General features: G+C 40.3%; 1 protein-coding gene across 1 annotated transcript; it reads left to right on the top strand.

Annotated features, from left to right (window-relative positions):
* The first annotated feature begins 1,194 nt into the window (after positions 1 to 1,194).
* Positions 1,195 to 26,013, top strand: ankrd49 (ankyrin repeat domain 49). Its single transcript, XM_033623356.2, has 3 exons — positions 1,195 to 1,268; positions 4,693 to 4,934; positions 23,843 to 26,013. Exons 2-3 carry the CDS (start codon positions 4,716 to 4,718, stop codon positions 24,317 to 24,319), a joined length of 696 nt encoding a protein of 231 aa, XP_033479247.2. The 5' UTR covers positions 1,195 to 1,268; positions 4,693 to 4,715; the 3' UTR covers positions 24,320 to 26,013.
* Positions 26,014 to 26,462: the final 449 nt, after the last annotated feature.

Below are 26,462 nucleotides of genomic sequence, written 5' to 3' on the forward strand. Positions count from 1 at the left end.
AAGGCATTCTGTACATCACTTTATACTGCCCTTTTACTGTCTTTATACTGCCCGCCTGTGGTGTCGGTACAAGAAAAGCAGCATGCAGAGACTCACTGTGGCTTACAATGATCGTATGAGGTTGCTGCTTAAAGGTCCAAGAAGCTGCAGTGCAAGTCATATGTTTGCTAGTGTTGGGGTCCCTACCTGTGCTGCAGTGATACAGAATCTGATGTATAGATTCATAATGTAGAGTATCTAACTCATTAAATTGTTTTATTTCATGCTTAATTAACCCAGCACTCAGCTCAGTCAGGTTCACATCTAAGATGTGGAGTCACTGGCGATCATGCCTGTACACTTGTGTGCAACTCTTATATTTTCTGTACATCACTGTTTTATTGTGTATTGTTGTCTTTTTTTTTCTTTTTTCTTAATTTTAATTGTGTATGTTGTTTGTATGTAGTATGAATTGAAAATTTACCTGTCAGAGGAGGGGGGTGGCTGGGGTGTGACTTTGTTTCGCTTTTGTTGTTGTTGTTTTCAGCCCTCCCTGAAGCTACAAATATTTTTCCTTGAGCCTCCCTGAGTGACTGGCAGAAAATGCATGACCCTCCCTCCGCCATAAATTAGTTGTTAGATTTTTAAAACTTCCCCTTTGATGTTTGACAGATAAAAATTTAAAGTTGAAGATAAAATCCTGGAGTTGAAAAAAACCCTGGTTTTTCACTCTTGTCATCCATGCTGGTTAATTACTATAAACACTTTGGGCTAAATTTTAAATTAGACTTAGAATAAAGTGATTTTGATGAAATGTCACTACAGAAGTAGTTGTCACACATGATGTGTCCAGACATTTGGAAATTTGAAATCCAACAATAACCATTTTTGTTTTTACAGTTTCTGGCAACGATAAACGATGTAATTTTGGTGATTTTCAAAGAAAACATGCCCTCCAAACCCGCCTGTTTTCTTAAAAAATCTGCAGTAAAACAAATACTAAATACAACCATTTAAATGTGTGTTTAAATGTGTGAGGCTTTATTCTGAATCATCACACCTGGTCACAGTGACAATGTAGAGCCTGAATAATCCACCGTCAATCAGTCAAAGAGCATGAAATCTGTCCTTGAATCCCTCCCTACCACAGGACCGAAATACCACCTCTTTGATCTGCAATATAATCCCGACCTGTGAGAGGCGGCAGTGTGCGGCAAAGCATGCAGGCTGCCGGAATTACAAAAGGAGAAGAAGACCTGTGGTTTGTTTTGAACTCGCACATCAGGAAGGTGAGACTTGAAGCGTTGTAGCTTTTATTCCTTTTAGCATTTAACTGTCTTGAATACAAAGAGTATCTGTTGTTGTGACACTATAAATGTTAGATTCAATAGTTACATGTAAAGTAACTGTCTAACATATACACGGTGTACGGAGGCTAATGGTAACATGAACAGAAAACGCTAGCTTCACCGGTCCTATTAGTTCGAGCACAGAACAACTGAATGAACAATCCTGTGTGTTTAACGGTAACTACAGCGGCTAAATTCGTTAAATGCAAGAAAAGGTTGTTGTATGTTTATGTGCTCGTGCATGGCTACAGTACTTTATACACAGTTCCCAGTTCATTAGGTACACAGCTCGGTTAGCTAAAACTATTACTAACGTTACTACTTTACTATTCTACATCAACAGTTAACGTCTGCCTGAAGGTAATTACGGCTATTTATATCATAAGGTTATTTAACTTTGGTGTAACATTGGAGACTTCAGTGTGTGTTGCTGTTGAACTCTATCGTAGCATACTGCTTTTTTTTTTTTTACTAAGTACTACTACTTTTTTTTAGTTGATGTAATTTCATGTATTTAAATGGAAAAAATATAAGACAATGCGTTTCTTGTGACTAATAATCAACAATTGTTTGTTTGTTCGTAACGTTACCAGACAAAATAGGAAATAAAAGTCAGAGCAAGATTCCAGGGTTGCATTTTATGGCTGCAGCTAATAGATATTTTAATTTTCTAATAATCTTAATTATTATTTTATTATATTTGATTTTAATACAGCTGTTATGTCGTTATGTTCCTCTTTTATCATGTGGTCTATAACATGTCAGAACGTATTACAAAATGTCCATCACAATTTCTCAACACCTAAGGCAACATTATCACTTGTTTCTATTCACAATCATATAAAACGGAGAGAAGAAGCAGAAAGAGAAGAAAAAACAACAACAACAACAACAGAAAACTTTAAAGGTGCAATAATTGAAATTCATCATTTCTAGATTGAAGGAATTAAAAAATTGCTATGTGAAGAACTAGAGGTGTAATTTCATCTGGAGTATAGCATGACCTCACACACCCTCTCTCTGTGTTGATCTCCAGCCCATTGTTTACAAGCCGGTCCGGCTGCGCGTTCATGTACGTTCATGTGAATGAAAATTTAATGTTACAATCATAGCATGGGTTAATGTCCAGAGCTTGAGTTATTAGCGGCTCGGTCCCAGCAATGGGTCAGGCGTTTCGGTTGTGTTAGGTGAGTAGCCTGGCAGCCTAGCTAACATTTGCAATTAGCATTGTAAAATGTAGCCCGGCGGGCAGCCTGGCGGCTGTGTTTAGCTATTCCCTTGCCTACTTCAATGATGATGGTACCTGTAATAAATGTAATATATTTGCTGAAATGGAGGTGAGGCTCAGTGACTAGAAGAGCTGGTAGAAGCGCTCCATAGCTGCAAGCTACTCCAGTAGCCGTAGTAGCTCCAGTGCTAACTCTGGGAGCTAACACTAACATTCCTCTCTTCTCCGTGAGCCCGGAGAAGAGTTGGAACGTTAGCATGGCAGCCAACTAGTGCTAACGCTAATGTCCCCATGCTTAAGCAGGCTCCCGGAACGTTATTATGGCAGCTGACTAGTGCTAACACTAACGTCCCCACGCTAGAGCTCGCCGGAGCCGAGAAGCAGGCTCCTGGAACGTTAGCATGGCTGCCGACTAGTGCTAACGCTAACATCCCCACGCTTCTCGGCTCCGGCGAGCTCAGCCTGGCGGAGAAGCATGGGGACGTCAGTACTAATGGACTGCCATGTTAACGTTCCAACTCTTCTCCGTGAGACCGTGAGCCCGGCTCCCGGCTCAGTTGGAGTTGGAGCGTTAGCGTGGCAGCCGAGTAGTGCTAACACTAACAGGAAAGCAGGAAAATAGCTAAACACAGCAGAGACCGAGAGTGAGTGAAAGACATTGCTAACTGCTAAACTAAGTTGGCTGTTTAGGTTTTATTTCCTCGTCCGTGTGGCGAGTGAATCTGCCTCTAGTGAAAGCGGGGCTAACTGGTGCTTCCTCCTCATGCTCCACTTCACTCAGCTGCTAACACAGCCAGTTAGCCTCCGCTAGCTTCCCAGGTAACGTTAGCCCCAGCTCTCCGTTTGGATCCAACCGGAGCACCGAGCCCTGGTTTGTTATTCAGGTTAATGTGGGAAGAAGCAGCGGGTATATTGGGCAGCTGAGTGAAGCTGAGTGAAGCGGAGCCTGCGGAAGAAACACCGGGACCGTCTGGATGTGATAGTCCGTGGAGATGGTGCGGTACTCGCCGGCACAGACAAGGTGAGTGGGGTGGGGGGTGTCAACAATGTTAATTTAGCGACTATTCGTTTCAGCTTGACAATTTTCTAACACGATAACACACAAAAAAATTAGTCATACAGTAACAACAGATGTGCAGGCAGAGGAAAAAAGCCAAGTTTGGTTATTTGTTTGTTATTTGGAGGGAAGCTTACTTTCTTCAGATTTGGCACAAATGACCACTTGGACTCGACACTAAACTGATTAGTCTTTAGTGGTCAGAGGTCAAGGGCCATGTGACCATGCATCTATCGTATTCTCGTGAACGCAATATTTCAAGAACAGCTTGAGGCAATTTCTTCAAATTTGGCAAAAACGGCCTCTTGGCCTGAAGAATAAACTGATTTGAATTTTGTGGTCCAAGGTCAAGATCACTGTGACCTCACAAAAAATATGTTTTTGGCCATAACTCAAGAATTCACATGCTAATTATGACAAAAAACAAATGTCTAAGAGGAAATAATAATGAAGTGATGAAATTTTATATCCAAAAGGTTAAAGGTCAACTTCACTGTGACATCATAATGTTCTGCATAAAACATTTTTCTGGCCATTACTCAACACAAGGGTAAATATTTGGTCAAATACTGAATTGGTGACACCCATCTTTGGTGCCCACCTTAAAACTGTGCTGATTGTATGGATCTTCTGTGTTGTCAGGGGATCAGTGGATGTGAAGAATCCATGTTTTCACAGACATGGAGAAACTTGACTGGTGTGCGGATGTGTACAACTCAGGGGCAGTAATTCAAGTTTAACGCTAGAATTTAAGAGGAGACTATTCTGACTATATTCAGAATCTAAGTAACAAATGACAACTGAAGAAATCTTAAGGCAGTTCAGCTTTTCAGGGGCAGTGTGAAAGTTTAAAATGCCTTGACTGTCACAAGACACTTGACAGAAAAAATCAAATAATACATTGAAATCAAGGAATCCAAGGTTACTACAAGTAAAAGTATCAAACATTAACATTCCTCTAAAATGTTGTTTTCAACATTCTGTCATACCATCTCCATCTCCATCTCTGATTTTCATTTCTTCTCAGTTAGTGAGGCTATTATGTCTGTCTAATTCTGTTTTATTTTTCCTATGGCTAGGATTCTGACAAAAACAGCAAGTGATGGAGTTTCCTGAAGATTTCAACCAGCTTGAGCTTCTTAATTCACATGGACACTTGATCCCCCGAGGGGCCAGCAGCCTTTGGACTGGAAGCAAAGATGAGGAGGAAGAGGGGGACGAGGAGGAGGGGGACCGCAGTGAGGAGTGGTATCTAGAAAAAGAAGAAAGTCTCAAAGACCAACCAAAGGTGCTCCTTCTGTGGGCAGCGGAAAACAATCGCGTAAGTGATCTTTTGTTCTGGCACCACCCTTTGAACTCAGACTTTACGTGTGTTGACTTTACTCCCACTAGTGGTAAACAGAGAATAAATGGGCATGAGTAGATTGAGATTACTGCTACAGGAACAACACATGCAGCTCATTATATGTAAGTAGTCCCATCTTTCAGGTCTGTTTGACCTCATCGTCAATATCTGTCCTTCAGTGAATATATGTATGGAAATAAAAGAAGGAAATATTTGTAATTCTCGAAAAGATTGAGCATTACATTTCATGACCACAGCAGTCCATCTAGCATGTATGGGGAGACGCGTTGCTTCCCAAAAGTCCTCATACTGTCCAATGCACTTTAAATACCGAAAGGCAGGTAGACACACTATGACTGTTATGCCAATTATGAATATGATTTGGGTGAGATGAATGATTGGACCAAGTCAGACCAGGGCCCTATTTCAGAAAGCAGGATTAGTGAAAACTCTGAGTATGTTGAGCCTGAGATGAGGGAAACTCTGAGTTTTCCGTTTCAGAAAGCCAGCTCAGCGAAACCCTGAATCAGTTACTATGGCAACTTACTCCGTGCACCTGCTGGTCTACCTGTTGGTAAATAAGGACAGGAACATAACTCAATAAATTGAGTATGACTTTCATTAGAGGACCTTCTTTTATGTTTTAGCCTATTACACTGCACAGCCTGATGGAATGCAATAATAAAAAGCATTTTCATTTCCTGTACAGCCTGTACTTGTACATATTTCTGTATCATGATGTGGATGAATATTACATCTGGCCTACACAATCCAAGTAGCATTTTAATAGGCCTAACTATCAGTAACTATTTTACACAACATAGTCATATGTTGTTGTTTTTTTAGGCAGTTGAAAAAAAACTTGTCACGTCCTTATTGCAATGAATTGTGGGTTATTAAATCAGTGATGTCTGCTGAAATCTGCACCCCAAGTGAACTGTGGACTGGTTGAATTGTGGATTTAGACAACCCTAAGCACTCCCGGACTTCCTGGGAACACTCCCATTAAGTCTGTATGTGTCCAGACATTTGGATTCAGTCAAACAGCTTTACTTGAAGTTTGCTTCATTTTACAGAGTTTAGTCAACTTTTAATTGCCTCTGTCCTCGTTGCTCACCCAAACTATTTGTTTTGTTACAAGAACATGTGACAATTGGTTTTCTCGTAGGATTTGCAGGGGCATTGCTGACCTAGGGTTCGCATGGATCCTTCAAAAATCTGAAAAGGCATTTAATTAATTCATGTAAAAGTAAGGCCTTAATTGGTAATTACCTTAATTGGTATTAAAATGTCTTAAATCCATCTCTTAAAAGTCTTAAAAATGCTAAGACGTGGGAAGTAAGATTTTATTAATGTTTTTTTCCTGATGTTACATTGTAAAATCTCAAAATAATTGGTAACATCTATACATTTTTTTAAATTTTATTTTATCATTATTTCTTGCATTAATGTTATGCAGATCAAGAAAGCAGAACCAAAAATGTTTTGTTTCTGGCCAAGTGCTCACAGCAGAGGACTCAGGACTGTCTGCTAGCTAGCTGTCATGTACTCTGGCCAGCACAGAAAGTGCACATTCCACAAAAACTGGTGATTGAACAAAGACTTTGCCGTATGGTGAAAACCGGTAGAGTGCCTTGCATCCAGGGCTTGTTGTATAGTGTTGCAAAAAAAGTTTTAAACCCAGCACGATGAGAGTCAAGGCAGTGGAATCTAACATGCAGAATGAGAATAAGCAAAGTTGTCTCTCCATTTTTCATCTATTAAGCAATTTTATGAAACAAATGATTAATAAGAAAGAATCCTCAATTGCAGGGCTGGAGACTTCTCGTTTTTGTTTCCGTCAATAGACTGGTAACGTTAAGGGTGGGTATCATTTGAATTTATTAGAGTAGTGCTGATATCAAAACATTTTGAAAATTATGCACGTCTCATTCTACCTAATCTTTTTCATTGAACAGAAGAAGCCAGACTCTCAAATGTTATTTTGTCTAAACACAAGTAGCTGAATAAGCACTGTGTCGCAGTAAAGTTAGTCTAGACAAGTCTAAAAAAAATCAGGGATTATCTGATGAAAGAATAAGTTAACAGAATTTAGATTCTGACCAGACATTAAATGCTGACTTTGGTTGATGATGATTTCCAAACTTGGTGCTTTAGACATATTTGTACGAAATCAGGGTTAATACCCTGCTCTAGTCATGCTGCATCTCCAGGGTTTGACTTTTTCAGTAGTTACACTGGTGCCAGCAGCACTCACACCTCTGTTGTTCCTGTGTTCTTACAAAATGTTCTTACCTCTAAGTGAGGTAACAATTATGGATGTATCCTCCTCTGTATTTTTTTTTTTTTTCCATGCCTCTTAAACACACTGCAAATATGCAGTTTGTGTTGGTAGGTCGTTCTGAGTGGAAGCTCTATTTGTCAGAACACCAGCTCCCTGTCATCTTCCTCCTCCTCATCATCAGCACTATGGCTCTGCCGTCTCTCTCTTCTCCTAGTTTTTCTTGTTAAAACCTTTACTTAAACTGTGACATTCACCTCTGACTGGGCATGTGTTAAAGTTGAATGTGCATTTGTCCATCACTATAACAAATCTGATGCAGGGGTGCATTCTCTCTGGACTGGGAGGAAACACATATTTACACACATGGCCACAGTCAGGACTGCTGCTGTATGAATACAGGACCCTCTGACAGCACTAACCTCTGAGCTGTGTGGAGGAAGCTGATCTTAATTGAGAGGAACATTTATTTTTTATCTTGGGAGGTCACCTCACATGAATGCAATTAGTGATCACTAAAACAGAGTAAGTGGTTACTGCAATTAGGCCTCTCACCTTGTAGTGCCATGGCATTTTTGTTGTCAAAGAACTATGTGGAATATTTGTGCGTGAAAGATCACACAAATATTTTCAGCCTGCTGCTGAACATGTAAAGACTCCCTCTCTCTCTCTATGTGTCAAGACTACTCTTCTGATTTTACGATCCTATCCCTATAGCCCAGAAGCTACCTAATCCAGCATATAATCTGAATATAACAAATATTTTAAACACCAGTAATACTGATGTAACTGCAGAAAATACCAGTCAATTAAAAAACAAAACAAAAAATGGAAAGCATATACTGTTCGATTTTAGCCTGTGTCTGACCTCAGTTTTGAGCTGCACAACTAATTTTAGAGTCGGACCAAATTTCAGCTTTGTTGGCGTTGTTTGCCATGCAGTGTACAGGAGGAGGAGAGGGCCAGTTATAGCCTGATCAGCTGCTTTCTACTGGTGCTGGACATTCAGACATATTTCTGGCATGTCAGAAATTTTTGTCGGCCATCGTTAGGCTGACGTGCAGTTTTTGCAGAGCCCAGTCAATTCCCCAAAGTCTCATTCAGTCAATCGTACGGTGTGGTCGATACCCAGCTAGTTTGTTGGTGCTGACTTGCTAACTAATCTTTATGCAGTGGGAGTTAAGATTAAAAAAACATTTTTAAAAAATGGGCTAACAATGTGCAATGTGTGCCCAGCTTAATTCAGCCCAGCAGATGTGAGTGAATGCTGATCTGTTACAGTGGCAAATCTTCGTAGTGTAGATAGTGTGGTTTCCTTTGGTAAATCGGGTGCAATGAGCTGTTATAATAATTGGAATACAATTCCAAATACAAAAAAGTTGGGACGCTGTGTAAAAAGTGAATAAAAACAGAAAGCAGTGACTTGCAGATCCTTTTTGACCTGTATTCAATAAATGCAGTCCACAAGATATTTAATGTAAGGACTAACTTCATTGTTTTTTCTAAATACACACTAATTCTGAATTTGATGCCCGCAACACGGTGAGACAGGGGCGTGTTTACAACTGTGTAACATCACCTTTCCATTAAACAACACTCAGTAAGTGAGGACACTAATTGTTTAAGTTTTGTGTAAGTGAAATTCTTTCCTATTCATGCTTGCTGCTTGTCTTCAGTGACTTAAAAGTCTGGGGTCTCCATTTTTGTATTTTGCAGTTCATAATGCGCAAAACATTTGCAGTGACAATATCAGTATTAAATAAAACTTCTTTTTTTTTTTTTACTAAATACTTCTATATACATATTGTAACAATATTGCAGGGTTGTGTATTGGTACTTTCACAAAATATTTACACAATAAGATTTCTGATAAATAATAAGTGGTGTAGATAGAATGACTCAGTGTGGAGAGGCAAAAATCTCAGACAACATCGAGCCTCATATTACAGTATTGATATATTATTAATATCTTGCTTAGCCCTAATTGAATGAGTGAACTCACCAATAAAGGATTTCCTGTAACTCTCCCACTGCTGTCCTCACACCTTTCTGTGTTATGACCAGAGTGTGTAAACAGCATGCAATTATTAAATACTGTCACTAAGATGGATGTTGTATGTGTGCCGGCTTTTTTATATTATCAATTTATTATGTTTAATAAAGTGCAATTTTAGTCTAATAAATATGCCTGTGAGAGGCTGGCTGCTGTGAATGCTGATAAGGAATAAAGTACGCAGTGTTGCTTCATTAAGTGGACTTCTTACAGTGAAGTATTTATGTCAGAGTAGTATTTATAAAGTGTTGCTCTCTGCAAAGAGAAAAATTTTAGCAATGAGCCACAAGTCGAAAGCACACATTTTGTGTCTATCTTGCGCTAATGTGATTACAAGAACTAGCACGTTCAACACAACGCTGGATGATAAAACTCAGAATTTCTCATAGCCCAGTGTGACATGTTCTAATGTCTCCTCTTTTCTTTTTTAATTATTTATTTTTGTCAGACCAACAGTCAAAAAAACACAAAGATAGAATAATATCAAACAGCAAGAAGCTGAGATAGGTTTGAGTTTTGATTGAAAAATGATGTAGGACATAATGCGATAATAATGTAGAAGTAGGAGCCAGGTAGTTAAAAAGAAGAAGAGGTTTCCCCAAGTGGTCTGTGCAGGGTTTTGATTTGCCGGGTTTACTTTCATGGTTGTGTTTGTTAAGAAAATTTTGAAATTTATAAACACATTAAAATGGTTGAACAGAACACGAGTGATATTATTTGTTAGACCTTTTCTTTTGCCTTCTCTCAGCCAGGGTTTTGATATTCCTTTTGAAGGCATTTCCTTGTATTGAAGAGTCAAAACTACGACTTTTTAAAATTTGATATAGCGAAAAGCACTAAAACACAGTTTGGCTGCTAATTTATTTCTTCGTCAAAAATATGGAAATCATCAATAAGTTGCAAATGTTTCTTGCTCTCTGATAATAAGGTTGAAAGAGATAGAGGTTGAAAGGTTGAAAAACCTACTGTTTGTTGTTTTATTTTTTATTTTTAATTCATACTAAGAATTTTGAGTTGAGTGTTTATGCACAGCAGCAGTCCTGTATTACATCTTTACACAACAGGAATATTATGCCAATATTTGTAAACCTCTCAGGAAAAACTTCCAAAGAAGATAAAGTTGTCCCATTAAATTAAAATAAAGATTAAACCTTTTGTTCAAGCGGAACTAGTCAGAAATAAAACACTATTGTATGCAGAGTATACCACTGTCCCTTGCAGCAAAGTCAACATTTAGTTGTAAATAAATGCATTAATTAGGCTGAAGAATGGAAAAGCTGCGTGACACTGCACCCCACAAGGCAATACATGGCACAGAGGGAACAGTTGAATAAGAGGGAACACATTAAATGAACCCTGAAACCTCTCAAAGGCATTAAGGCTACGGAAAACACTATGCACCATGTGGGTAATCAAACAATGCTTCACTTAAGGGAAATAAAAATCTGCCCTAACCTAATTTAATCACATTTATTTATGCACACAATAGCTCTGTTGCCATGTAACCATTTTCAAAACACAAAACATGAATCGAACAAATTAATTGCACAGGGATAAAAAAAAAGAAGGTAATGTATCTCTTTGCCACAAGCACTAAGTGTGTGATAAGCACTAGAGTAGTCTTGTTTGTGTGATGTCTGTTTAGTTTTTTGCTGTTTTGTGTCAGTCTGTGCTTTGTGATGATTTCAGGTGTGGTGACATTTAGATTAATTTAAACCCACTGATGACTTCAAATCACTAATTAGGTACAGTATGTTTTTCCTCTTAATCAAGGAAGTCCTTTAATTATAGTTTTTACTCATTGTGTCTGTCTAGTGAGCCACTAATATCTAACATACTCATAGGGGTTTCAGCGTCTGATTAAATGGAGTCCAGGGAGCATGTGAGGCGACAGAACTGACTCTGAATCTCTGTCAGCCCACAATCAAATAGTAGCATGTGGTGGAGATGTTCTTTTAACCTTTAATTGTTTCATCCTCTCCCAGCTTTTAGATTAGCACTTTGATGATTTTGGACATAAAGATGAGTTTACTAGTCGTGGCTACTTCAACTCAGCCTGTGAAAACAGTTGTAAAATGTGCTGTGTGGTTCTGGATCTTTGTCAAGTCTGAGAATTCAGTTTCCGCTTAGGCTCAGAGGCAAATGCACTAACCATGACCTGCAAACTGGGAATTTAAAGTCTCACAAACATGGGCATACACCAGTGAGTGAAGATCTAATGATAGATGCTATTGAGTTGCACTGTTTTTTTTGGCTACAGTTAAAGAGGGACATTTCCACATACATTAAGACCTGTCATATCTGTCAACTGACGGGAAAACAAACCACTAGATATTCATCTGCATATCCTCTGCGTATCTCTGCCAGATCTGTGGTTAAGGCTCTCATTCAGTTCATGTCTGTATTTGTGGTTCCCAAAGTAATTCCGGGTGACCAGGGTTCCAACTTTACACCTTGACTGTTTGAGCAGGTTCTTAAACAGCTCCAGGTTAAACATCACAAGTCTTAAGTTTATCATCCTCAGAGTCAAGGTGCACTTGAGTGATTTCATCAGCAGTTGAAAACTCTGATATGTGCTTATTGTACTGAGCTAAAAGCTGACTGGGAGGAGGGGCTGCCTTGGCTTTTATTGACGGCTAGGGAGATTGTGCAAGAAAGTACTGGTTTCAGCCCCAATGACCTTGTCTTCGGGCACAAAGTGTGTGGCCCGCTGGCCATTGTACACGATAAATGGAAGTCCCTTAAACCTGAGCAAAATCTGATAGACTATGTGAATGGGTTTAAGCAAAGGCTTTATGAGGCAGATGAACCGGCTAAAGAAAACTGGAAACTTGCTCAGGGAAATATGAAGCGACTGTATGATCGCAAGGTTGAACAACATAAATATGGCACAGGTGATCAAGTTCTGGTGTTGTTGCCAGTAGTTGAGTCACCCTTTCAAGCAAAATATTTTGGTCCTTGTCTTGTGTCAAGTATCAGAGCTCAACTACTTGGTTTCTATGCCTGAGTAAAGAAAGGCGACCAAAATATGTTATGTAAATTTACTGAAACCATATCATGTTCTTGTTTCTGATACAAATGAGTCTGTGTCAGGTGGTGATTCCTCATTTCTTGTTGCTGTAGACCCAGATCCTTCTCTGGGTGTGGCAGTTTCGGAGGAGGAAGAGGGTGTTCTGAACTATGGAGTGTTGCAACCTCGCCTAAAAAACTCAGAGGCTTTGGGTAACATGCACACATTGTTTGGTCATTTGGATGAGTCTCAGCATTTTGATATTGGTGATACTCAGCACATTAAGCAGCGTTTCTATCGAATGTCTCCTGAAAAACAAGAAATATTAGAGTGAAGTTAAGTACATGCTGGATAATGGATTGGCAGAGCCATCTTCCTCTGCTTGGGCTTCTCCTTGTTTGCTGATTCCAACCCGATACCTGGGATGGAAGATTGTGTAGATCAAGTTAGGGCTGCAAAGTTTGTAAGCAAGTTTGATCTCTTGAAATAGTACTGGCAAGTTCCCCTTTCGAAGCGAGCACAAGAGATTTGCTCGTTCATCACTCCATCTGGTCTCCATAGTTACACGGTGATGCCATTGGGGTTGTGTAATGCACCCGTAACGTTCTAGAGACTCATGAATAAAGTTGTGTCCAGTTTACAGGGTTGTACAGTATACTTAGATGATATTGTTATCTACAGTGACACGTGGGAAGAGCACCTCAACAGAATAAAGGCACTGTTTGTGAGACTGGTTTGGGCACAGTTAACTGTCAACCTAGCTAAATGTGAGTTTGCCAGAGCCACTGTGACATATATGGGAAAAGTGGTGGGGCAAGGCGAAGTGCAGCTAGTGGATGCTAAAGTTTTAGCCATTGAGTCTTAGTCAACCCCTTCCACCAAAAAAGAATTAATACGCTTTCTTGGTATGATTGGCTATTACTGCAGTTTTTGTGCTGCTTTTTCTTCTGTTGTGGTGCCACTTACAAACTTACTCAAGTCTGGGGTCAAGTTCATGTGGTCCCCTCAAAGACAGACTGCCTTTGACAAGGTTAAGACATTGTTGTACGCTGCACCGGTGCTTGCTGTTCCTAAGTTAGGAGAACCATTCCAACTTCAAGTTGATGCCAGAAATGATGGTGCTGGTGCTGTTTTGATGCAACCAGATGTAAATGGGGTAGTTAGACCTGTCAGCTATTTTTCCAGAAAGTTCAACTCTATTGGACATATGCCATATTACAGGCACTGCTAATCTTGTTGCTGATGCCTTAAGATTTCTGTGCAACCAATCCTTCAAAGGTTTTCTTGTTCCTCTGTGAATTATGACATAACTTTGTTAATTCTGAACATTTTCTAGGCTGCAGGGTGCAGTGCTGCTCTTATGGAGGGGGTGTGACAGCCGTCTTACCTTCCTACTTGGGCTGTCCTTTCCCTTTAAAGGTCTGGACACACCAAACCGTCATCAAAGAACTAGCGGCAACGAAAGCCAACTGTTGCGTCATCTACGTCGCCTCACGTCGCCCTGTGTTGCATTTGAACACACTAGACGGACTACATCCGACGGCCAAGTAGCACATACGTTCTGCGCATGCGCCAGAGAGAGCGGAGTGAGAGAGTGGTACATCCTGTCAGCCGAGGGGTTTCCTATCTGTGCAGCCAAGCAACGCAGCACCTCTATGGACTATTACATCCAGACGGTCCTGGTGTTTCCTCCGCAGGCTCCACTTTAGCTGCCCAATAAACCCGCTGCTTCTTCCCACTTTAACCTGATTAACAAACCAGGGCTTGGTGTTCCGGTTGGATCCAAACCGAGAGCCGGTGCTAGCTCAGAGACTAGTGGAGGCTAACTGGCTGTGCTTCCCTCCGGTCATGGAGGAGCCAGCTAGCTCAGGTTTGTTATTCCGGTTAAAGAGGGAAGAAGCAGCGGATCTGTCAGACAGCTGAGTGAAGTGGAGCCTGAGGAGGAAGCACCGGTTAGCCCCGGTTTCACTACAGGCAGATTCACTCGCTACAGGGGCGAGGAAATAAAACCTTAACAGCCAATCAGAATGATCTCTCTCACCGACAAGCTCCGCCGTCGATTCAACATGCATTTGGGCGAAAAGCCGCCGACGCTGAAGTGCTGACGGTGTGGGACACAGCGCATAATCCAGGGCGTCAGACGCTCACCGATAGCCCAACTTTGGTCGACGGCCGACCATCGGCTTGGTGTGTCAGGGCCTTAGGGAGCGAAACAGGAGGGGCATCACTGATTAACTCACTTCAGGTGTGCTGCTGCTCCTCAGCTATAAGCCGCTGGAGTCAGTCAGTCTTTCTTTCTCACCCTGGGCATATGGTTTGTTGCTTGGTTTAGGTTGTTCTCTTTTGTGTTTATTTTCTTTGTTCATTACACTTCATCTAACACTCAAATAACACGCACTACTGAAGTTACTGATACTTTATTGTGCATTGGTTAGATTTACATTTTCGTTAAATAAATATTAAGTCAAAAGTCATGCTTGTCCTTTCCTCTTTGTCCCTCCCTTTAGCCAGGCTGTGACAAGTTATAAGTAAATGCATTCATTAGGCTGAAGAATGGAAAAGCTGCATGACACTGCACCCCACAAGGCAATACATGGCACAGAGGGAACAGTTGAATAAGAGGGAACACATTAAATGAACCCTGAAAAGTCTCAAAGGCATTAAGGCCACGGAAAACACTATGCACCATGTGGGTTATCAAACAGTGCTTCACTTAAGGGAAGAAAAAATCTGCCCCAACCTAATTTAATCACATTTAATTATGCACACAATAGCTCTGTTGCCACATATCTATTTTCAAAACACAAAACATGAATTGAACAAATTAATTGCACAAAAGATGGTAATGTATCTCTTTGCAACAGTGAAAACAGTTGTATAATGTGCATTATACTAGTATACTGCATATATTAGTTTCGACCAAGTAATTTGATTGGACGAGAGGCATTCTGTGAGTGCAGATACAGAGTACAACATCACTGGGACATGTAACAGTAAAATCACTCCGCTCACAGGTGTTATAAATATACAACCGTTAATTAACCAACTGTCACACTCGCTACATTGACGCAAACTGACACTATAGCTATACAGTATATATACTGAGTATATATATCTGATGAGGTACTGATGAGGATGAGGGAGAGTGGAAGCTGAATGCGGCCATGCCAACATCCAGGTTTGCCAACGTTTCATCAGCCGAACTGGACGAAATTACACAGTTGCAGATCAATATAAATACAAAGTAGCTTGTGAGTGCCTGGCGTGTGTGCTGCGTTGCCTGGCAACAGAACTGTTTTTTTTTTTTGTTTTTTGTTTTTTTTTCGCGGAGCTACATAACATACTTAAATAATTTATTTCATCACCTTTTGTTAACATTTCCTTACTCAGCATTGCTGTTTAAGCAGCCTCATGCCTATGACCGAATCACAGCCATGACGATATACAGTACAACATCACTCCCTCTTCTGTGATATTGCTTAAAGGAGCTATATGTAAGAAATCTAAAGCTAATATGTCACAGAGACTAAGGAATAATGTTCATATAACAGACTGATCTCACCGACAACAATAGTACGGCCAGAATATTCGCCTTTTAAAAATATATTTTACGGTCCGCAAATCATGTTTATGTTTTGAATTTGTGTTTTGGCCTGTTGCGCCACCCACTGCCGTCTACCAGTCACGCAGTCAGTAGAGTCTCAGCATCAGTTACAGTTACGACTGAGCTACAGCAGCACGGCAAGCAGCATTAGCAGTGTCCCAGTACATAGCATTAGCAGTCTCCTCAGCTGTATCCCTGCAGGGGCATTAGCAGCAGAGAAGCTGGACTTGCTCAAATGGTCCGCTGGAAAACCGAAGATCACGAACGTGGTGACACGGCCCTGCCACGGCAGCCGCCCGTGGGCAAACAAATCAGTCTCCGGCGTGCCGCTGTCCAGCAACCTTGAATCTGTAGGGGAGGGGGGGCGGACACAGTATTTTGAATTTGAATGCAGTAACCGTTTGGGCCACATTCTTACATACAGCGCCTTTATTAAGTGTGGTTCTGGATCTTTGTCAAGTCTGAGAGAATCATTTCAGCTTAGGCTCAAAGGCAAATGCAGAAACTGTGACCTGCAAACTGGGAATTTAAAGTCTGAAAAACATGGACTAACAACAAGTGAAGATGTAATGATAGATGCTATTGAGTTGCATGATGGGTAATCTGGGATCCAGGGTACTAAAATGCCCTGCATGCTGGCAGACGAGGTAGAGTACCTTTTTAATTTGGATTCAGCAATAATGAGCCCCCGTTGTGAAATAAGTGTTCATTAGTCGGTATTGTTCTCTATAATGCTGAAATGCGGTAGAAGTGGCATGTACTGTTTTGCATGCTGAATGCAAATGCAGTGAAAGCAGCTTAAGCCAACACTGCTGATCAGCTGTGGAGCACAAGATATAAACAGTCCTGGGGCCTGCTCATCAAACAGTTTCTCTAAAGTACCACTAGTGGATAGAAAAATCCACAGGTTACATTTCAAAGTTTTCAGGATGAGGCTTAGGCTGTGCAGAAGATCAATAAATATCACAACTCTTCCTTTCCCAAAGCCACAACAGAAAATCCAAGCTGCTGTCTTTATTTACCCTGGAAATCCAGAGTTCTCGTGAGAGCAAATTTGAATTTACTCAGCGAGTCACTCTGGCAATCAGTAATCATGCTCATTTCAAAGTAACGCGTTAGAGTACTTTGATTACTTTTTGCAGTAACGAGTAACCTAACGTGTTAGTTTGCTGTTTGAGTAATCAAATACTTGAGTACATTTTCAAACAAGCCATCAGTTACTTCCGTTACTTTTAGAACGCTGGTCCTTCAGCTCCGAAACAGCAATGACTGTCTTTTGGTTCTAATAACGGAAATAACGTTAAACCTATCAGTCTATGGTGGAGTCTAAATAGGTGGAGGAGGACTCGCTGACAGACATATTTCAGACTCAGGACTTGCATTATGCCTGGTACACACTACATGACTTTTCTGCCCATTCTGAAAGTCACTATGTCACATTACACGATTGTGGAGTCATAAAATCGTGCCGTGACTTGGCCGACAGACATGAGACACTACACGATGGTACTTACCAATTATCCCCGGTCGTCAGTGTGTCTGTTCATGTGCCAGCCTAAATGTTGCTGTAGTCACCTTAAAGCGTCAGCAGATGGCAGGAGCTACATTTGAAGTGCCGTACGTAAACATTCAAGCTACTGTATCCTCCACAACCAAGTTCCTACAAATGTTTCAGAATAAAAGCCTATTTAGAAAATGGTGGGATTCTCTCAGCTGAGGTTATAAGGGGCTTTTAATTTGAAACAAGTGTTGAGTTTGAAATGACGGCGCGATATGTTAACTTTATAAAGACAACAGGAGCGGATAAAAAGTAAATATATAAACACACAGAGGGATTAATAAATAACGGACCGTCTATAATGTAGTCTGTTTCAAATGAAGCTGGGAGCCTCTGGGAGCTTGATGCTAATGACAGTAAACTGTGCCTCTGCTGTTTCACACCATCATTTGCCCCTTTTACTCTGTGTGGTAACATCCCTAGAGGAAATATTAAAAACGCTGGGGTGTTGTTGTCATACAGTTGTCTACGGCAGCAGATCGTTCTGTGTTTCTACTGGTCAAAGTGACGGCTGTGATGGGAGAATTGGATCTCAGTGAAGGGCAAGTGGTCCATAACTTTAATTTTGGAGACAAAAAATGTAGGCTGAGCGCCCTGTGGTCCATTGCCCAATAGGAAATGTAGAATACTCAAAAGTACTTTAAAAGTGCTTGAGTTACTTTTCTCAGGGAGTAACGTTGGAAGTACTTTAAATGTACTTGAGTTACTTTACTCAGTGAGTAACACAGTAAAGTAATTGGTTACTTTAAAAAAAAGTAATGCAGTAAAGTACTTACTTACTTTTAAAGTAACCCTTACCCATACAATCATAGATGCTGGCATTTGAACTTTGTGCTGGTAACAATCTGAATGGTCCTTTTCCTCTTTAGCTCTGAAGAAACAACATCCATGATTTCCAAAATCAATTTGAAATGTGGACTCTTCAAGCCACAGCTCATTTTAAACGTTGTGTCAGTCCAACTTAATTCAGTAGTATAAATGCCCAAGGATACTTCCGAAGATACTTGAAAGGATACTTCAACATGCAGGAGCTGGGGATTGAGCCACCAATCTTCCCATTATGGAATAAACAACTCTACCTCCTGAGCTACAGCCACCCTAACACAAACATGTGAGCCCTATATTAGCTTGACCATTTATTTCATGGACGGCAGCTGGGCTCTGAAGAGTAAATGGGTGGAAACAGCATGTTTTCCAGAGGATCACATGGGGAGTCAATGGTTCAAGGCTTGACTGATGACTGGTCTATTGGAGTCAACAACCAGGTGTGAATCACCACTAGCAGCGGAGAGAATATAGTTAAAGCCATCTCACTTAATGACTGGACTCGGCTGCAACGTTTTGGCCACTGCTTGCATTCAGCTACTGGTGAGTAGCATTAGTATTTAACTGTTTCATAGTAATCCCCACATAGTTTCTCAGAGTTGTGTTAGCAGCAGTAATAATGTTAAGCAGAGTAATAGTGGCACCACAAATTTGCAAGTCTGTACACTCATTACACACAAAAACACACATTTCAATGAAAAAAAAGAACCACTCATGAAATGGAAATGAATATTAATTGATTTTTAGTGCAAGGTTTCACCCAGGTACATCATATATTGCTTTTCAATACAACATTATTTTGTAAAGCAGCAAGTATTTCAGAATTACTGTGCATTTTTGTTGCATGATTCATAGTATTACCTTGCTGTATAGGTTTATAGTTGTGTTCATTATTGATCTTCTCTTTCTTTTCTCAGGTGCGGGAGGGAAGAACAGTTTTGTAGGAAGAGCTGTTGGTGTGTGTAAAAAGTGGTGGCAGTATTTTTACATTCATGGGAAAAAGAGAGCGATCTGGCCACAGCTCAGGAACAGCTCGATCCCCCCAAACATCAGCTTGTCACTGAGTCACCGACCAGATGGGGCTCACACCAGAAGATGATAGCAAGAGTGCTGGAATAACAAAACACCATTGCTGAAGTCCTGGCTTCAGACAGAAAGACTCAACATCTGGGGCCTATTGCACAAAACTAGGATAAGGGATTAAGCCGGGATATCTTGGTTATCCTGGCTCAACTTAACCGTGATCCGGTTGCACAAAAGCGGGATAGTGGACATAAGTTACCATGGAGATTTATTCTGTGGAGCTAGCCTGCTCCAGACCAGGCTAAGTTCCAGGATCTATTTAATCTCATCCCTTATCTCAGTCAGCAGTCACCACAAATGGAAACCAATAGTTATTCCACTGCCCACTGCACATTGTTAGCACATTGAACCAGACCCACTGTCATTATTTAAACATTTGTGATCATTAATTGTAATCATTTTAGATAAATGATGATTTTAGATGATTTTGCAATCATTAGATAATTTACAGTTTCCCATAGACTATATATAAAATACACATCCCATATAAACATAAATACACATCAAAGAGTAACATGATGTTCCTTTATTGGATAAGGATAAATCAAAGCAAGTAAACCATCAGCTCCTTTCAAAACTGAAGTCACACAGTGACTCTACAAGATAGAAAGCACAGAATCAAAGCATATTATACAACACAAGAATAAATACACATTCAAAGGTCTGTATATGATACACCCCGCATGTCTGCACACTGAAATAAATGCAGGACAAATCCATACCCAACAAATGAACAGACAAATGAATGGATGCAGTAGCCTCCCTGCAAGCTTGTATACACACAGTATACAGCACAAACAACATAAGATGCCAAATCAGTTTAAATTGAATTTAAAAAAAAAAACAAAAACACAAATTCCTCTGCCACTGCAGGACATATTTAACTGAAATTCACAGCATGCGTCTCTGCCACTGTAGGACATATTTAACTGAAATTTAAAGCATGCATGTTAACTAAAATAATTTAACACATACTGGTCCCTGACCAGCAGACCACTGTCGTCATCAGGGAAGATGGCAGGATTGTCCCAGTCCATGTGTGATGGGGGCCCTCTCCTTCCTCAAGCAGGCCACAGTGATGTCACATGCCCTCAAAGGGCTGACCCTTAAGTGGTGAAGACAGTGAAAGCGTGCCTTCAGGAGGCCAAAGGTCATTTCGATCCTGGCCCTTGTCCCGGCATGGGCATGATTATAGGCCTGCTGTGCTTCCTGAGGGTCTGTGTATGGTGTGAGGAGAAAAGGCCCCCAGCAACACACCAGAGAATTCACCTGTTAATACAAAATCTCATCATCACAACCTCATAAATAGAGTGACATTCTTGACACAGCCATGATGTAAAAAGTGGCTATTAACAGAGGTTGTGTGGCTCACCTTGTGATAGGTGCTGATAGATTCCAGAGGTCCGAAAGACTCGGGAGTCATGGACTGATCCGGGCCACTTTGCCACAACATTGCTGATCAGATAGTCAGCATTGCAGACCATCTGAAATTATAAGATGAAGACTGTTAAACCAATCAATGCACATCACAAGCAATGCACAGTGTTCATTAATCGACAATATCAAAACGTCATGTCCACCTGAACATTAATTATATATATATATATATATATATATATATATATATATATATATATATATATATATATATTCTTATGATCAATCAGCAAACACACATGCATGCACACACACAAACACACACACACACACACAATTGCATACATATAATTAAACAGCAGAGGAGCATGAGGAACAAACATAAGATAAGGTAAGATAAGATAAGAGGAACTTTATTTATCCCAAAGGGAAATTCAATTAAGTCAGTGAGCTCATCTATTTATCAAAGAGTTATACAGTCTGATGGAGTTACATTTACACAATTTCACTCACATCTGCAGTCAATTTCACTTACAATTTCAACTGATTCATAATCAGAGTACAACTATGTTTTCGGAGATGTTAATTAACTATTTGGATTTTAATTGATGGTTTCAGCAGAGCAGTGAGTGTGTATTTGTGCACTACTTACGCATTCAGACGGTCTGCAATACTTTGCCACACTTTCTCTCGTTGTTTTATTACTGTGGCGGTGTTGCTTTTCTTTATGATTTGATCCTTTACCTCTTTGTAAGCCTCCATGAGGATTTCTGCCTCCGACGGGGAAAAGTACGCCACTCTTGTTGCCATGGTGAATCGGTGAATCTGTGATCGATGGCGGGGTCTATTTGAGGAAGCCGCGTGCGCACACTGATCCAGGATTGGTTTCACCTGGCTTGATGAATCCGTGTCTGCTCATCCTGGCTTGGTCATTGTGCAACCAATTAAGCCTGAACGCTCTTGTTTTGGATTCGTTGAACCCAGCTCAGTCATTTATCCTGGATGTCTGAATCCTACTTTTGTGCAATGGGCCCCTGGTGCCAATGTGGCAAAACATTCATGTCATTTAGTCTATGGATGAAGCTCTGTGTTTTCTACCGGGATTCACAGATTCCCTTTCTGGAGTCACTGATGATCTGCTCGTTGCGTCTGTCCAAGATTCAAGGCTCTGTACATCAAACCAGACAAGGAAGAAGCCATTGAAACAATGGCATTGTCTGAAATGATGGATGATGACTACAGCCAATCCCAGACAGAGGCTTCATTTGGAACAGAGGGAGCAGGTGCAGAGGTGGTGGTGGTGGTGGTGGTGCTGCTGCTGCTGCTGCTGCACCACCTCTGCCACTGGTTATAAAGAAGCAAAGAAAATCTCTGGGTAGTTTCTTCAAAAAGCAAACCCTCAATGGAGATGCCTCGCCTCTCACCGAAAGGTAGAAAGTAGATAGCAAGCTGGGAAGCTACCTGATATGTCCTGATGCAGACAGGGAGTCTGAACCCCTGGAGTGGTGGAGGCTACATGAGTACAACTTCAAAAGAGAGAGCCAACTTGCAATGAAATATTTGTGCATCCAGACCACCAGCATTCCATCTGACAGTGCAGCGTTAAACCAGAGACGGTGAACGAACCTGTCTTCATTGCTCACAATTTGAAATGAAGCCGTGAATAATTGTGAAGTTCCCGAGAGTTATAACATGTTTGTGTACTGCTCTGAGAAGTCATTTTCTTTTAATGTTTTTAGTACTGTACATCTTGATGTTGGGCCACATGAAGTTAAATATAATTTCCTAAGTTACATTAGTTTACATTTGATTTAATTTTGTTTACTGAGTTTAAGAGGTTTTTATATTTGTCACATCATACAGATGTTAGGTTTATTTACCTCAGAGTTTACTCAGATTTTCTACATTTACAAAACACTGCAAACATTTAATTTACTAAGTTCAGAAATGTCTTTAATGTTTATCTAATGCATCTTATTGATGCAAGGTCACTCTACCTCAAAGTTGAATTTGATTTTGTAAGTAATGTTACAGTTTACGTCAGGGCTGCACAATTAATCAAATATTAATCACCATCGTGATTTTGGCTTGCTGCAATGAAATGAACATGATCAACTAAAATATTAACATTTGAAATGTGTGCTCCACTCATAAAATCCGCTGCATATCAAATCAAGTGCTTCCTAACATAACAGCAGCCTTCACTTTTGAAAAGCTGTTATGTCGCCCTGTCGTAGCAGCCCAAGAAAAAACTTTCCTCATTGCTCCAACCACAGATGGGCATTCCTGTTGGTGTTGGTGTCCTTGTCCAGCATCAACTTTATATACTTTTAGAAATTTATAGCAGTGATGCTGCAGCACGTCACAGTACCATGCCCGCTGTCAAAAAAGATATATGCAGTGGATACATATCCATGGAAGATGTCTTAAATTCAGCAGCAGAGGAACCTTATTTTAAGTCTTATTTTGATGCAAAGATTAATCTAGCACAATTGCTACATTAGAAAAACGCTTTTACATTGCAAACATTTTGTAACATTTTATTGACTGAGTGCAAGAAATTATTTAGTTATTGCATCTTACTAATGTTAGGTGAATTTATCTTCAACTCGATTTTGCTTTGCTTTTTCAACATGAGATCATTTTTAATCTTAATGTATGTTTATTTGTGTACATTTTTTCATTGTTAACATTAAAATGATAACCTGTGTGCTTGGATGATTAATGTGTTCAAAATAAAAAATAATAAAATAAAGTGGTTAAATTAAACCTTTTTTCATCCTGGTCATAATTAAGAAAAGGTCATTAAATTACCAATAATCATCAATATCGACCCATATCAAAAATGTTTATCATATCATTTTTGGCCACATCACCTAGGCCTGCTGTCATGTGTTAGGAATTCACCAGTTTACCTGCGCAATGTTCCAAACTGGTTTTTTCTTAGCATTTCACAACTCTCCCAGTCATCTGTTGCCCTGTCCCAATTTGTTTTTGGAATTGGAATTGTATTCTGATTATTAAATCAAGTAAAACACATATATGATTAGTTTGTAGTTTTCTAACCCTCTGTATGTCTTAATTTCCTCCCAGGTTTCAACCATCCACAGGTTGTTGACTGCTGACCCATTGCTGGTGAACTGCTGTGATGAGGACGGATACACACCACTGCATCGTGCAGCGTACAATGGCCACGTTGATGTGGTTTCCGCTTTGATCGCTGCCAGGTCTAAGGTTAACCCTCGGACCATTGACGGCTGGACGCCCCTTCACAGTGCCTGCCGATGGAGCCGCGTTGCCGTGGCGAGTTTTCTCCTGCAACATGGAGCCGAACTGAACGCCCAGACCAACGGTGGGCTCACGCCACTACACCTGGCCGCTTCCAACACCACCCCCTTCAGAACAGACTCTCCTCACACGTTAGAGCTCCTCCTCTCTCAGCGACACCTGAAGCCGGAGCTCCGCAGCAGCAGCGGGGAGACGGCCAGTGAGGTGGCCCGACGTACTGGCCCACATCACGCCCTGTTTGAGATGGTAGAAGACTGTGTCAATGTGATACCCATCTCATGAATATAAAATCCCAGGTTCAGATGTTCTTACTCTCGTCTTGTCTTTGCCAGGAAAATGGACAGCAGGTATATGAAAATTAATGATGTTATACATACAAGACATGAACTTCCATCACATTAGTTGCCATACATTACTTGGACTTGTATTTATACCAAGCAGCAACCTCCAGTTGAGGCTGGCTCTAGAAGTTAGTCAATCCCTACAGAGACCCGTGTGAAAATACTCAACTTTACAGAAGAAATAAACATGTTTACATCCTGGTACAAAAGCAGTTTTGGTCCCATAGCTAATTTCCTTGTCCATGACAGCTGTACAGGGTTAGAATTTTTATACAACTCACCCTTTCCAATGTTAACTAGGCATAAAGTTAAGCATAATTACAGGTGTAGATGCTTTGAGTGACACATAGGTACCATCTGTTGAGAAGTCACCACACAGTAACAACATTTGTTAGATTATCCCACCTGGCATTGGATATCAGTAGTACCTGGGAAAGACTTACAATTTTGGTTGAAAATTGGGTTGGCAATATTTTAAATGTCTAACAATGGTAGGCTTTCACGTTGTATGGAAGATAACATCATGACGATTTGTAAACAGGTTTTGACATGATAGATGACACTGACATGAGACGTTTGGAAGACGTTGGATTTGGTGACTTAATAACAACTTCAAACCAACAAAATATCAAAACAAAGTATAACATCATCTATCGTTAGCATTCTACAAATTTTTCACCTAAAGTTACAGCCTAAACGAGACCAAGTGGTATATACAGTAACAATAACAAATAGTTCTCAATGAAGGCTCAGTCACGGAGGACGCTCAGCAACCTCCTCCCCCCGCTCGTCTTGCACCTGGCCCAGGCCCAGCTAGTTCCTGCGTGGCAAAAGAAGAGAGGTGGAGTGACTTGGCAGAGGAGCTGTGGGGATTATGATTATGATTATGATTATTCTGCACAGCATGCATGGGAATTAAATAGAATATATTTGAATGCATTTCTTACTTTTACCTTGATGGTGTGAATAAGTAACTAAATCTGTCGCTACGCTGTTCCCCAGTACAAATCCAAAGTTCATTGTTTCAAGGTTAGTCTGTCAAGGCGAGTATTCCCGCTCACTGAAAGTGTATGGGGTGGCATTGCTATCGTTTTCTGAATGTGGAACCTAATTTGTAAATGATCTCTTCACTGATGACCTAAGTTAATCTATGAATAACCTGTTTTTAGTCCAATGAGGCAAATGAACCAGAGGTTACTTGACATATGCAGCAGTTACACACAAGAAACCTTCTGAAGCACTTAAGACACATCTTAGCGGAGGCGAGTTTCTTTTGTCAAAGAGTGCTAATGCTGTTGGATTTATAAAAAGGAACTTTAAGTCAATGACATGTTTATATGTCATGTTTACAATATATATATATATATATATATATATATATATATATATATATATATATATATATATATATATATGTATATATATATATATATATATATATATATATATTTATTTACATTTATGTTTGTTAATAATTCCTGTTTATTTATCTATATATTTGTTAATACTATTGTTTAAATTTCTTATATTTTCACGTATCTTTCCCCTCTTGCAAGGAGCACCTGTAACATAAATAATTTCCCTTCGGGGATCAATAAAGTATTTCTAATAAAGTATTTCTGATTCTGATTCTGATGACACACAGTTTAAATGCCACATTTTCTAAAGCACACAGAGTTGTGTTTTCGTTGAAGGAGTCCTTAAAGGACGACTTCGGTATTTTTCAACCTGGGCTCTATTTCCCCATGTGTATGTGTGCGTATGATTCATGGGTACCACTCGTTCTAAAATTGGTTCAGTATTGAGGGAAAAAACTCTGACTCTTTAGTGTAGGCTAACACACACACTTCATATACACATGCTCACTTACAGTACCCAGCGGGGCAGCCCTCCTCCTCTCTGCTCCAACACTGACTGACAGCTGACTCCACTCATACCACACTCACCACTGCCCCAGGGTCGCTACAGTATGCTATTTACAGAGATAGCACTGGCGATCTGAACCGATCAGTGGCGAAAAAAAGCACTTTTAATGCGCAAACTTATACGGGACGCATTTGCCCCCGTTACCGTTTTAGCTCATT

This window comes from Epinephelus lanceolatus, chromosome 3, assembly GCF_041903045.1.
Source record: "Epinephelus lanceolatus isolate andai-2023 chromosome 3, ASM4190304v1, whole genome shotgun sequence".
Classification (NCBI taxonomy): Eukaryota; Metazoa; Chordata; class Actinopteri; order Perciformes; family Serranidae; genus Epinephelus; species Epinephelus lanceolatus.